Source organism: Pleurodeles waltl, chromosome 9 (assembly GCF_031143425.1).
Source record: "Pleurodeles waltl isolate 20211129_DDA chromosome 9, aPleWal1.hap1.20221129, whole genome shotgun sequence".
Classification (NCBI taxonomy): Eukaryota; Metazoa; Chordata; class Amphibia; order Caudata; family Salamandridae; genus Pleurodeles; species Pleurodeles waltl.
Genome location: NC_090448.1, coordinates 386,496,796 through 386,512,306, shown reverse-complemented (window position 1 = coordinate 386,512,306; position 15,511 = coordinate 386,496,796). Strand labels below are relative to the sequence as shown.

Here is a 15,511-nt window from a genome sequence, read left to right as displayed (position 1 = left end):
TGCTTACTAGTCTATGCACAACATGTGTATCTGCAGCTACACATGCCACCGAACTGAAAATGTCACTTACCCAGTGTACATCTGTTCGTGGCATTAGTCGCTGCAGATTCACATGTGCCCACCCGCCTCCCCGGGAGCCTGTAGCCGTTTGGAAGTTATCTTCAACATTTGTATATTTGTAAATATATTACTTAAACCTTATTTGGTACATACTTATTCATTCCATTGCATGGGCACTATTACTAACATACACAACTCCTACCTCACCCTCTGCGGGGAAAACAATCTAACATGGAGTCGACGCCCATGCGCAATGGAACAAAGGAGGAGGAGTCCCTCGGTCTCGTGACTCGAAAAGACTTCTTCGAAGAAAAACAACTTGTAACACTCCGACCCAACACCAGACGGCAGACTATGCACAACATGTGAATCTGCTGCGACTAATGCCACGAACAGATGTACACTGGGTAAGTGACATTTTCAATACAGAGCAAGCTTCCTACAAGTCCTCTCAGCGAAAGATAGCTGGGAAAAGATGTCTTTACAGAGCAAGCTTCCTACAAGTCCTCTCAGCGAAAGATAGCTGGGAAAAGATGTCTTTACTCTGACAAGGAAATTGAGTGCTGTAGGAAACTGTGCTCTGGTTGCAGTACCCCCCCATCCCCCACCCCCAAACACACAGACACACTTATTGCCTGTTTTTTGATGCAACTTTGACTGACGTGCACTGGATTCCTGCTAACTAGATCCCCAGTGCGAGTGTTCCTGGATTCCCCAAGTGGCAGGCCCTTTAGCATCTCTGTAAGTCCCTAGTAAATGGTACCCCTGGTACCTAAGTTATGAGTACTGAAGAGGGCCCCTCTTCAAGTTGAGCTGCAGCACAGCTTGTGCCACTCTAAGGGACCTAGCACCAACCTCATGCAGACTGCCATCAAATTAACCATGAATGAATGAACCGGCATTTATAAAGCGCAAACGTTCACCAGTACAGGTATCTTGGCGCTGTGGTGAAACTCAGCCAGGTTCCTGTTACCCCCAGACTACTGCCTCCTACACAAGGCCCACCCCTGTGCCTACAATTTCTAGACCTCTTTAGGAAAGAGCCACATTTTTAGATTCTTCTTAAAACAACCAGATTTCTGTTGGCTCTGAGTTCGGCAAGTACATTGTTCCATAACTGGGTCGCTGTAATCTTGAGCGAACTCCCGCCCACCCTGAAGTCCCTGAATTTTGGTGTCTGGATCAGATTTGATGTGGCTGAGCGCAAGTTCCTCCTTGGCCTATAGTAGCAAAACTTATTTTTCAACAGTATTAGTCCAGTACCGTTTACCGCTTACATACAGCCTTGAACGAGATTTGTTCCTTCACCACTGGCAACCAGTGTAAGGGTCTCAAAGCTGCTGAAGAGGAGACCTTTATTGTTGTATTCATGGTCAGTTTTGCTGCAAATTTTTGTACTGTGTACAATCTGTTGATTAGAGCTACTCAGGTGCTCCAAGCAGCAGCTCATTGTCTAACCTGCTCAGGATTGTACTTTGTACCGCCAGTCTAAGAGCTGGCTGAGGCAGTAGTGGGACAATTTTTCTCAGGTTTATCAGCAGACTAAGACAGGTAGTTTCTGTTTTATATATGTGTGTTTCATCCATTTAAGCACCCAGATACCGCACTGCCTGTGATAACTGCATATTCTCCATATTTACCGATGACCAGAAGTTCCTCCTGAGTATGCCAGGTGAATTTTAAGTAATTTTTTTAGCCAGCTAGCCATTTCTTATATATAAAACTGGATTTTTTTTTTATTGACTCAAGGTTGTTTCTCACAGGATACAACAAGCTGTGTGTCGTCAGTGTAATTCACAAAAGGGATCCCATAGGATCTAATTGACCTTAGTAAGGGGTGTATGTATATTCTGTATAGAATTGGGCTCAGTGCTGAGCCTTGCGGTACCCCATGTTCCATTTTACTGAACTTTGATTGTAAAGGGGGGTAGATATTGCTTGGTATCTGTTCAACAAAAATGATTCAAACCATTGTAAATAATACCCTCCACTCCTATTGCTTTAAGTCTCTGTAACAATATTCAGTAGTTGACCGTGTCAAATGCGGCTGATAGATCTAACAATATTAATATGGCCATTTGACCACCATCAATCACCATCCTAAACTCATCCAAATTCAGAATTAGAGCAGACCCCGTTCCGTGTGCTGGATGGAAACCATTTTGTTCAGCCTCCAGAATATTATGCTTCTCCAAAAAGTATACCAGTATTTCACTCATATTTTTTTTTTAACTATTTTCACTGGATAGGGAAGAGGAGATATTGGACGATAGTTGCTTATATCTTCTGGTCCTCTGAAAGTTTTTGCAGTGAAGGGGTCACGAGGGCTTTTTTCCATACCTCAGGTACTGAACTGGTTTTAAGAGATGTAGTACATGTTTTAAGCAGATTAGGGAATAATTCCTCATCTCTCTTTCCAAACATACAGAGGTGGGGGGTCCAGCAAAGAGCCCTAGGATATACCCTGAGACAAACTTTTAATTCCTCCTCTTTTATAGGTTCACTTCTATCTAGTTTTGGTTTCTATTGAAGGGTACCTGTCTTTCGTTCCTTCCCCCATGGATTGCAGGCTGTGTGACAAGGTGCTCCCTAAAAGTGAAAACATGACATGGCACACAGCCTCTGTGCCATGTCCCCTAAACACTGCATGTAATGTTTGTAAGTCACCCCTACAGCATGTCTTAGAGCCTTAAAGGAGGGTGCATAATATTACGTGTGTGGACATATCTACATGAGCAGATATAACCGTACTATGTGTTTGTCGATTCCTAAACATAGTAAGTGAACATGGAAGCTGTTTAAATACAAATGCTGGATTCTGGTCAATACGAGTTCCCCAGCTACATGATGGCTTCACTGTAGATAGGGATGTTTGGTATCAAATATCTTGTATTAATAAACACTCACTGATTCCAGTGATGGATTTATTAATACATGCATCCAGAGGGCACCTTAGAGGTGCCCCTTTAAAACTCACCAACTGCTGGTGTGCTCACTGACTAGTTATAACCAGTCTGCCACCAACAGATGAGAATCTGACCCCCAGGGGTGAGAGCCTTTCCTCTCTGGAGGTCAGAAACAAGCCTGCTCTGGGAGAGGTGTTTACACACTGCTCCCAGCAGAATGACCTGGAAATCCGTGTTTCAAGACAGGAAGCTTCAAAGAAGCCCACCGCCTTTGGTACACAGAACTGGCCTTCGTCAGAGGGAGATGTCTACCCCACTGCCCCAGGGCTCATCTGGCACCTGGACAGGTGGGAAAATAAGCTATGAAGGAGGCGTGTTGCATTTCCAGGCTGAACACACCCCTAGGGTGTCCAGCCTGAAATAAACACAGCCTCAGGAATTTCGGCATCTTGTGTGTGGTGAAATTAGGAATTCTGAGACAGAGTGATGCCTACTCCCCAAAGGAAGTGGTCATCTAGGGGTGTAGTGACCTGAGGGTAAGTATCCCTTCACACCCTGTTACGCCCCCTAAATTGAGTATTTTGTTTGGGATCCCCTGATACCAGGACTTCAGAGCTTCACTGGACACAAAGGAAGGAGTGCACAAGAAGCCTGCTGAACCCAAGAACCAGGGACCACGATGGACTTGGTGCCAACCCTGCTAGCCTGCCTGATACACCTGCCCCTCAAGGAGCACCTGACCTGTCTTGCCACTGCAGCCTCCAAGAAACCGGAAGATCGCCAAGCAGAAATTCCTTGGAGCAGCGGCGCTGCTTCCCTGCACCCGCAGACACCCAAACAAAGAACTGGGAGGACCATGACTGGCAAAAACCAGATGCCAGACATCACTTCACCCGAGAGGCCTAGCCCGAGCTGAAGTGGGCCAATAGTGACACCTTGGTTCCCAGGCCCTCCAGAGAAGAAGCCCACCTTGAGCTCACCCAGTGTGGGCTTCCCGACAGCATCTGCAGCCTGTTTCTGCAGACCCCCCTCCAACTGCGAGTAGCTCCAGCACTGGACCCCACGCCAAACACCACCACTGCACCCGAGCCCCACAGCCCGAAGAGAAGTGGACCAACGTTGTTCTCATATGCCAGGACAACGTTGAACAGGGTCGAGACCCCCCGTGGGTTCCCCTGGACTGACCTTCCAGACCCAGATTGCAGCAGTTTCCAGACCATACTGTTTCCCATAGATGTGAATGAGACACCAAACACCGTAACACACCTCTGCACCCAGACACCCCAGAGCTGCACAAGGTGACCTGTTGGTGTGGCCTCTGACCTTGCCCCATACTCACCTTAAGTCTCAAAGAACAGTCCCATACGTCACTGTGAAGTGTCCAATGCAGTACGTTTTCCCCCATAGGATGACATTACCGCACCCAAAATATGAACAGCCAAGTTTTAAAAACTGTAAAAATCTATACGTTGATATATGAGTATGTGTTATTTTTGTAAATTGGTGTTGGATTTCTTTATTGGGTGTGTGTCTCACTGAATGTGTGTGTACCTTACATGATTCACACTACCCTCTGATATTCCTAACTTCTCAACCACAGTACCACAAAAGATGTCATTTGTGCCTCTGTGATATATGTGGGGTTTCCTCGGCTCTTTGCACAGTGTACCTCATTTTGTTTCTCTTTAAAAAAAGACAGTTTCCTACAACTGCCCGCCTAGAAACCTCTTCCATATAAAATATGCAAGCTTGGTAGAAACAGTAGTGTCCAGTGTTGGGCCAGGAGAGTCACGTCCATATCTGATTATCAGGCTATCCACCTGGGTTACTTTTACATACAATGACCCTAAATGAGAATTGATTACATAAACTACCAGTCCGGGGTCCAGCCTATTAGGCCAATATTTGACACCCCTGTCGTAGACGAGGTGCCTGCTGCACAGATGGCAGAGGCTGCTTTACTAGATTCTCTTGGTAATGTTTACTGTCGTAATTTCTTCCACACCAACTCCCCAGGTGATGCTTGATGTCATTATTTTGTTATTATTTATCATGAAATTGTTCATTGTTGGCCCACAATAACATATGGCCTGTGTGGTTCTGCTTAATAATCTGGGCATGATCACCATGAATGTGGCGAGTAAACGAGAGCACAGATACCGAACTACAAAAACTTTCTATCAGATATTGAGTTTGCTGTTCTGCTGTGGACTGTAATTGATAAAGGTTGGCGGTGGAGAGGATAGACTGCACAAACGTATTTCTATTTTCTTGATAAAAAGGCAATTAATTTTCATGTCTTGGTGTTTTATCCCCTCAACCCTTAAAGTGAACCAGATGACACTGTTCAGTGCATGTCTAGATTTATAAACTAAACCAAAGTTGCCTTTTTTTTTTATTTTCTAGGAGCTTGAATATCAGAAATCACAGCCAACACGGCCTGGGGATAAATTTGTGTCTGTCGTCAGCCAGTTCATCACAGTGGCCAGCTTCAGCTTTTCTGATGTGGAAGATCTTTTAACAGAATCTAAAGAACTGGTGAGCAATGTGATGGGAGCCTATAATGTGGCTACTTTTTACCACCTTGCAGACGTTTACAGTAGAATATGCATGTCAGTCTACATTTTGGAATGGTTTCTGATTAAGTTATTTACTGCTTCTAGTACATCAGAAACACAAGACAGTATTAGTGATATATATGTATATATATATGTATATATATATACATATGTTCGATGGCATGTGTCGCCGCCGGAGCGCTTCTTCTATCGGTGTCGATACGCTAACACTAAACCGGTACCGAACGCAAACAATACCGCCGATTTTTAGCTAACTTTCCCGATTCGAAATATGGAGCGAAGAGGAACACGTCCGAACCCAATGGCGGAAAGAAAACAATCTAAAATGGAGTCGACGCCCATGCGCAATGGAGCCGAAAGGGAGGAGTCCCTCGGTCTTGTGACTCGAAAAGACTTCTTCGAAGAAAAACAACTTGTAACACTCCGAGCCCAACACTAGATGGCAGGATAATGCACAGCATGTGAATCTGCAGCGTCTCATGACACGAACAGATGTACACTGGGTAAGTGACATTTTCCATATATTCCATATATGTATATATAGTAGAAGGCGCTCTGCCGAAACGCGTCGACATTTCATTGCAGGACTCTGTGTAACCATTTCAAGGAATAAATTTGAAATAATTCAGTCCAGCATTGTTGAATCTGACTTCGCTTTAATGGTCGGGATTTAACCAAAGGATTGGTGCAGCCGTCGGATGGTAATCGTTCCATCTGTTGAGGATTATTTATTATATATATATATATTAAAACATCTGGAGTTCTCATCTCACATTTTAAATTGGCACACGGCCCGGAAAACAAACAGAAACATTTCAAAGGATTTAATGTCAGTGTTTGAAATATGGCTTTCCTGTGAAACATTGTTACAAGTCTATAACTCAATTATAAGAAAGAATCTACAAGCTACAGAGTATTCAGTCCGCTATCGTTGGGCATTCACACAGCGTCCTGTATTTTAAATTTATTCACTCTTCACGATTCGTTCTCCTCTTAGTAGCTACAAACTGGATACTATCGAGTGACTGCATATCTTGGGTAGCCCGTGTTTAATATATCATGGCTGAACGGAGAAAGCTATGGGAGCAAGCAGCAGCCGAATTGTTTGACAATTCCAAGACTAGCAATGGACCCCCGGGGGTTCAAATGCATACTACCTCCAGCATCATTAGCCAATGAGAAAAAGCACGTATTTCGGAACTTAAAAAATGGTGGGAAATGACTTCATTTACCAAATACATCGAAAGTGGTAGAGTACCAAAGGGTCTATGTATTCTAATATTACCCACTCTAGGCGATATGGATCCAGATCTACTGGAGGAATGGAGAATGCAAACAGCAGACTGCTCAACTAAACTCATGGGAACCCTAATTACCCAAGCTAAAAGACGAATGGATGAACAAATCATCAAGATTGAACAGCTAACCAAAGATCTAGAAAAGATAGTTAATCACCAAGAAGTTTCTAACCAGCTAGCTAAAATGGAAGAACGGATTAAAAATAAGGAAGAAGAAATAAAATCACGTAAAGCACACAAGTTTAACAGAGACAAGTTGGGTTATGAGCATGGAAGAATCTATACGTTTGCTCGGAAATAAGACACTGCAAGAACTAAAGATGTGTCCAAGAATGGAGCAGATGGTGTTATACATCACACATCCGCTGATGACAGCTCAGAGATAGAATCCTCTGCAGATGAGGTACCACGAAATAAGCTGGATTTTCAGGGGGAAATGCGTCTTATGCAAATGGTCGCGCCACCCCCTGGTCAAAACCGCAGACGTGGCAGAGGAAGCGGAAGAGGAGGCGGGGTAAGAAGAAGAAGCAATCAACAGTAATAGTAGAATCGAACCCCCAATTTGCCAGCAATCTGAATTACTCGAGTACTGTTGTAAACATCTCTCACAGTACTTTTACAGATACTCAATTACGCATACTTGATCTAGGACTAAGCTTCTGTCCGAATGTCCAGTGGGACTATGTTGGCACACGAATTGAGCTCTACAAATTTGTTAGCAAATTACGCCTAATTAAACACTTTTCTAACAAGGACAAAAACCGAATGGTAGAGAATGTGAACACAAGGGCTGTAGTCTCCGGATTTAATATTGCGGATAGTTCACAATTGATGGCTATTAACGGTCTAGCCAATGAGAGTAATGAATTTGGATGTTCCACACACGATGACACCGACATTAGTACTTCTACACTTAATGAGATGGGATTTATAACTAATCTTCATGACAATAGTCATCTGAAATTGTCGAGCAGATTTAATCCTCCACTACCTAGTGGAAATTTGATTGATACATTCCACGAACTAGTGATTAGTGATATTGATAAATTCCGCATCAAAGGTCCATCGAAAACATCAAAAATAATAAATAGATCCAACTTCACTCAACAAGACTGGAAAGACTTAAATACATTGAGATCCAACACGTCCATTGTTATGAAACCCTCAGATAAGGGTGGCAACATCGTCATTATGGACACAAGTGATTACACCAAAGAAGCTTACCGACAGCTGATGAATATAGATCATTATGACAAGTTGCGGATCAACCCCATAACCCAATATCAAGTGACATATCATGCGATGCTCAGTGAGTGGTATACTAAACAACTTATGGATTATGATGAGCTTATGTATTTAAAGATTGATCATCCTACAATTCCATGTATTTACTTTCTGCCTAAAATTCATAAGAACAAATCACATCCCCCAGGTAGACCTATAGTCAGCATGAATCAGTCTCTGCTTGAAAATACCTCGCGATATTTAGACCTGTTTCTGTGTACCTTTGTTATTGAATTACCATCATATCTACGTGACACTAATGATTTTCTGGCCAAGATACATAACATTCCATGGCATAAAGACTATTTATTGGTCACCATGGATGTAGCATCTTTGTATACTTCCATTAAACATCAATATGGGTTACAAGCATGTAGATATGTTTTACAAGCATGACCTATTGAATTTCTTGAGCACACCAACATGCTCCTATCCATGCTACAATTCTGTTTAACCCACAATTTGTTCCTTTTTGATAATGATTGTTTCTTACAAAAACAAGGGACAGCAATGGGGGCGTCCTTTGCTCCCACGTACGCCAACCTATATATGGGTTGGTGGGAGAAGGAGGTGGCATGGTCTGAGAACAACAACATCTATATGGATAGAGTCGTATTGTGGGTGCGCTATATTGATGATCTGTTTATTATTTGGGATGGTACAGAACAATTATTGTTGGAATATATAAACATACTAAACAATAACCAATTTAACATCTACTTGGAAGAAACTATTGAATTTTTAGACGTCCTATTAAAAGTGAAAAATGATCATCTAGAGACCACTGTATATCGCAAACCCACGGCATCTAACTCCATATTACATGCCAATAGTGGGCATCCCATGGCATTGAAATGGAGTATACCGTATAGCCAGTTTCTGCGGGCTCGCAGAATATGTTCAGACGAAAGTAAATATGATTCAGAAGCCAGGACAATGATGGAAAGATTTTTAAATAGAGGTTATCCTCTTAAAATTCTGATGGCTGCACAGAACAGAGTCAAAAACAAGAGTAGAGATGAGTTACTTTTTAACAACACAGCAACCAATAGTGAGCTGAAACAATCATCGCCCAGAATATTTTTGCATTATAACCAACAGCATGATTCATTGAGAACCATACTTCAAAAAAATTGGCACATTCTACAGAATGATCCCACTATTAGGGACCGCATTGGTCCATATCCGTCAATAACTTTCCGTAAAGCTCGCTCACTGGGGGATCATTTAACTAGAAGTTATTTTTCGATGAAAGCTAATACATCCTGGTTGAGCCAAAAAAGTTTGGGATTTTGGAAATGTGGCCATTGCAAGGCTTGCAAGTATGCTCAAAATAAGCAAAAATATCAAACTTTTGATGGTCGCTATTGTGAGATTAAAGATCGTATCACATGCAACACGGAATTTGTGATTTATGTTGTTGAATGTGGATGTCATAAAACATATATTGGCAGTACTATCCACAAGTTAAAAGTCAGATTCTTACAACACTTTAGAGCTATAAAAAATCAGGATAGAACATATCCCCTGGCCAAACATTTTTGGGACATACACAAAGGAGATTCTAGCACGTTAACATTTTATGGCATCACATCCATCAAAAATAATCCCAGAGCCGGGGATAGAACACTAGAGCTTAGACAAATGGAATCGAAGATGATTCTATTACTAGGCTCTGAATCTCCTTGGGGGCATAATCTTGATGCTGAGTTACATGTTCATCTTAGATGATACAATGATTATCTATTGTATTCACTCTAAATTAGCAAAGAGATCTTGAATGTTGTGCAATTCTGTTCATACACAACTGTGGATATAATATCATTCTATTACTGCCATTCATAAGGGGTGATGTTAAGACTATAACTATCATAAGTAAAAGGGCAGATATTTAGGAATTTACACCTGTCTCCTATTGAGGCTTTATGAACTTTCTAGAAAAGTGTTTAATTTTACTTTTATACATATCCTTTTCAGAATTTTTCTGAGGATTTTTTCTTCCTTAGAATTTAATAAATATAGAAGACTGAATCAATATATATATAGGAATGTTTTCATCATATAATAGTTTTTAATACTAACTTGCACCTGTTATATACACCTTTTGAATATAGAAGTATTTTAGATCACATAGCACCTTGCACTTTAGGCTGAGGCCTCTTCTAAATTTCATCTTGAATACATGCATTTATGGAGCAACCTACAACATAGATCAGGATAGAGAAGATTTAATCAACACAATACATGCATCACCCTTTAGACATGCACTCATGTACCATGATATAATTAGACATATTTTTGGTTCAAGGTATTTATTGATTAGACATAGAAAACAAAGTGTAGGTTGATAGAGAAGTGAGAAACTATAATACAAGATCATACTTCACTAAAGTCTACTTAGATATTGTAATTTGTTATCGATATGAGATCGAATTGATAATATATAATTGGGTTCTATTTTGAATTCAATGATGAACATGATTTCATATATTTAAATTATAACTTTATTGATAGTTATCTTGTCAATTGTTTTTCATATATTGAGGATTTTTTTACGACGAACCATTTATAAAAAAATTTACAGTATTTTGCAACATTTACAATATTTGTGATAAATTGATTAATTTTAATAATTGAAAGTATTATACATATTTTCATACCTACAGAGATAAATATATTCCATAAAAGAATATACCCCAAAAAACGTATTCTATAAATATTTGATAAATTTGACTCATGGAGGTTGACTAGAACAACTGATGACAGTGGTCTTAATGATGCATTAACACGCAATATTATGTATAGAATAGTTAACTAATGATTTTCGCAAGAATGAATTAATGATATGTATTATATATTTGGGATACCTATGTGACATATGCGATGTATCTATGTTTAAATTATCTAAATTATTGAAAATGATTCATGTATTAATTGTAGATTTTAAATTTCAAATTGTAGGTTTTTGCATGTTTTAAGATGGCCGCTGCATTAGATCACACTAGAATGTTATGGAAATAAATGAAGGATTTTAACTTGTATTTATATGGTGCCGGCTTGATAGATAGCCGGATTTGTCCAGTAGAAGGCGTTCTGCCGAAACACGTTGACATCTTACTTCAGGACTCTGTGTTACCCTTACAAGAAATAAATTCAATGAACTGAATCTGATCTTGTTGAACATGACTTTGTTTCAATAATTGGGATCTGACTAACTGGATCGGTGCAGCCGTCAGATGGTTATCGTTCCATCTGTTGAAGATTATATATATATATATATATATATATATATATATATATATATACACACACTCACTCTATATATATATATATATATATATATATCTCTCTCTCTCTCTCTCTCTCTCTCTCTCTCTCTCTCTCTCTCTCTCTCTCTCTCTCTCTCTCTCTCTCTCTCTCTCTCTCTCTCTCTCTCTCTCTCTCTTGTTTTTACAGTTAGGTATAGCACCTGTGTAGTTACAGCTATGCAAGTTACCATTGAAAGGGCATTTCTTGTTTATCTAATATTAGCTCCAAAAGATGAAGCTGCACAAAGCTAGAAAAAACTTTCTTCTAATTTGAGCTCCTCTGACCAGTTTCATGCAGATCCTTTAAGGAAGAGCCACAAAAAAGAGTGGTGAGGTGAGCGGTAGCAAAAGTCACATTGCCCATTTTAATTCCCAAATGACTATGTGCTCCTTGATACAGAAAAAGGGCTAAATTCAATTACACAAAGGTAGTCATAGAAGTACAACTTTACTCAAGGAAGTGCTTATGCTTGGGTTGGTTTAAATCTAGTGAGAAGTGTTTGTGAAATTAGGGTTTAAAAAGTATTCCATCTGGGTTGTTAATCCACAGATCATGTGGTTTTGCAAATGCACAAAGGATTTATGAATCCATAAAAAAAAAATATTTAGACACACCATTGACAAGAACGCTTTTACGCCTGATGTCCAAGGGCCATTGAGTATTAAAATTAATATTTAAAAAATATTTTTTCATTGAGGTGTTTGTAAATGCTGTGCCAAATGTACAAAGACTAGCTACTCTATGTATTCCATAGACCTTAGGGTTTTAGGATTCACGAATCCTGAAACCTGAAAAATTCCTAAAAAAGACTTTGTGCTTGCTGCACAGCTGGGTTTGGCCACCAGTGGTGGTTTGGGTGCAGGACTTGACTGAAGCTCAGGCCTTGCGCCCAATCTCTGCTGCATATGACCATGGCCATGAGCATTGCAAGATGGCCTCCAAAAATGGTATGAACATATGGCCTGGCATTATGGCACAGAAATTCACTGAAAAAAAACAAAGGTTAAACTGAAATTATGATTGGCTCTATTGAGGAAAATGCCCCTTTTTGCATGCTCACAACCATTTGTTGTGGACTGATGCTGCTGAGATTTTGACTCTCCGTATTAAGGCACTGCTAACCAGAGGCTTAGCATGTCGAAATTGTATACACTTCTGATTGGCATATTTAATTTACCTATAAGTCCTTATTTTATGGTTCAGAATTGTACCCAGAGACTGTAAGTCAAATGTTACAACTGTATTGTAGCACATATTGTGCCACCACTAAAGTGACAATGCATAGCATGTCGCCAAGCCTTCCCTGCAGCCATTATGGGCTGTTTTATAACTGTGAACCTCGACCTAGCAGAATAAACCCCTTACCAGGACTAAACATTCCTTTTTCATGCTAATAATTCACCCCTAAGGAAAGCCCTAAATGCTCATTGGGCGGAGTGCACAGTAAATAAAAAGTAGGATATGTATTTTATGTTCCACAACTCCTGGTAGTGAAAAACCTCTAACGTTGTTTTTCACTGTGGCAAGGCTGATTCCGCCATAGGGAAGCAATAGTTTACATTATAACATCTTATAATTCATAATGCCTAACTTAATTTTGGAAGTAGCTTGAAGAATGATTCAAGGACTAATTTTAATAGTAATTTTAAATTTAACTTAACGGTCAAGGCAGATTTTATGTTACTATTTTGAAAATGACACTTTCGGAAAGTTGTTGTTTTCCCAAGCCAAATCTGCCTCTCTGCCAGTTTTCATTGTCACCCAGAAGCTGAAGGGCTCCTTGATTAGGTGGAAATTGGCTCTCAGAACTGAGACAGAGAAAGAGGGGGTTCACCTTCCCGTGACAGGATGGTTATCTCAGCAGTGCCCAGGAACTTAAAAGGTTGCCTACCTTGTCACGGGCAGCTGTAGCTCACACCTTGGCCTGTCCCCTCTATTGTTCTGTTAGCCTGCCAGGTACCACTCCCAGTGGGAAAGGAGCCACCTCCAGAACTGGTTATGAGTGACCACTAGGGAGGTTTGCCCATTATCAGAGTCACACCTCTTGGGTGGCACAGAAAGCTCCTCTGCACAAAGGAATACAATTCTACCTAAAACCAACATGACGGTGGGACACTTGGGGATAGTTTACAGTAAAACACACAGGAAGTGCACAGCGGAGGTTAGCAGACAGGACCCTGTGCCCAATTCAGTGAGTGACCAACCCACACTGCACACGGACTTCGGGGTCAAGAACAGTTGTGAACACACATTCAAACAAAAAAAGGCTGTTTAGGAGGGGAATTTTTTCTTCAGTTGTTTTTTGGATCCACAAAAACTGACTACGGTTTTTGGATTGGAAGGCCGATTGGTTGGTCATCCCACAAAAATATTTTCTGTCCTTAGGGGAATGCAAAGCCTTATAAGGGAGCACAGTTAGCACACACTGGCCCAAATGCCTAGTAGTTCAACCCAGTGGGCCTGCCAGAGTTTAAACACAAGACAAGACAAGACAAAACAAAAGTTTGTTGGGCGAGCTCTGCAATCTCTTGTCAGATTTTGTGCTTATCGATACACACAGAACTTTGTAAACATGTGTGAAAGTTTATGGTCCCTGTATGGAATCTTCAGACTTTGAAACTCTTGGGCCCACTTAGGGAGAGTTTGAGCAGCACACTTGCTACTTGAGTGTGTCATAACTGGGAAGGCGTAATAAAACTTAAGACACATTTGGGCACTGTGCATATGGTCTGATTAAATTATTGCTTTAGTAGTGGGCCCGATTTTTATTGTAGCAGGTGCATTCTCAGTAAACTCAAAATTGGTATTAAAGTGCAGACCTAGGACTCAAGCCTGCGTTCCCAGAAGCAGCATACTTAACAGTGGCAGGACTTTCTCTAACTTCTGCTGACTTTTAGCAAGGTTAAGAGCATTCTGAAGTGTTCATTGGTTGACATTTCACATACCCTTGCCCCACAATTAAGAGGTGCCTCTTCCTTAGCTTCGGGATCGGATTTATACAGAACTATAGGTTCGATGGCATCTGTCGCTGTAGATACACATGTTGTGCATAGCCCGCCATCTGGTGTTGGGTCGGCGTGTTACAAGTTGTTTTTCTTCGAAGAAGTCTTTTGAGTCACGGGACCGAGGGACTCCTCCTCTTTGTCTCCATTGCGCATGGGCGTCGACTCCATCTTCGATTGTTTTCTTTCCGCCATCGGGTTCGGACGTGTTCCTTTCGCTCCGGGTTTCGGAACGGAAAGTTAGCTAAATATCGGAAAAATTACGTCGGTATTGTTGCGTTCGGGATCGGCTTAGTTAGAATCGACACCGAATCGAAGAGTGAAGAGCTCCGGTACCCTTCGGGGTAGTTTTCGATCCCCCATCGGGGCCTGGTCGGCCCGACCGCGTGTAAAACAACGCTGATGGAACGGACCCCGTTCCGTTTCTGTCCTAAATGCCACAACAAATACCCGTATACAGACCAACATTTGGTCTGTAACCTGTGCCTGTCGCCTGAGCACAGTGAAGAGACTTGCGAGGCCTGTCGTGCGTTCCGGTCCCGAAAAACACTCCGTGACCGTCGAGCCAGAAGACTGCAGATGGCGTCCACGCCGACAGCTCACCGAGAGTTCGAGGAACAAGAGGAAGAAGAAACCTTCTCGATCAATGATTCGGACTCCGAAGAATTCGACGACCAAAAAACTGTGAGTAAGACGTCGAAGCCAGCACACAAGAAAAGTGACAAGGCCCAGGGGACGCCACTGCCACCAGGCCATGGCTCGACCCATAAATTCGGTGACCGACCATCGGCACCGAAAAAGGCCGAAATGGTGCCGAGATCGTCCGACTCCGGTCGAGACACCGGCGCACAGCCTTCTCAGGACCGAGAAAGTGCTGCTGAAAAACATCGACGCCGAGATATCGGAGCCGAAACTGCTCGACGCAGAGACAGCGGCACCGAGGAAGATCGACGCCGAGAGGGTTCGACTCCGAAAAAGAAGAAGGTCACTTCGGAGCCGAAAAAGAGTACAGACAGGGTTTCGGTGCAAAAACAACCCGCAACCGACCCACCTACCGGTTCCTATTCAGAGGA

General features: G+C 41.6%; 1 protein-coding gene across 4 annotated transcripts in view; it reads left to right on the top strand.

Annotated features, from left to right (window-relative positions):
• Positions 1-15,511, top strand: part of DAAM1 (dishevelled associated activator of morphogenesis 1) — a 633,974-nt gene that overhangs the window by 596,258 nt on the left and 22,205 nt on the right. For all 4 annotated transcript variants that reach the window (XM_069207027.1, XM_069207028.1, XM_069207029.1 and 1 more), the window contains one exon: positions 5,373-5,504. In XM_069207027.1, the coding sequence (XP_069063128.1) occupies positions 5,373-5,504 (132 nt within the window). The remainder of the gene's footprint in view (positions 1-5,372; positions 5,505-15,511) is intronic.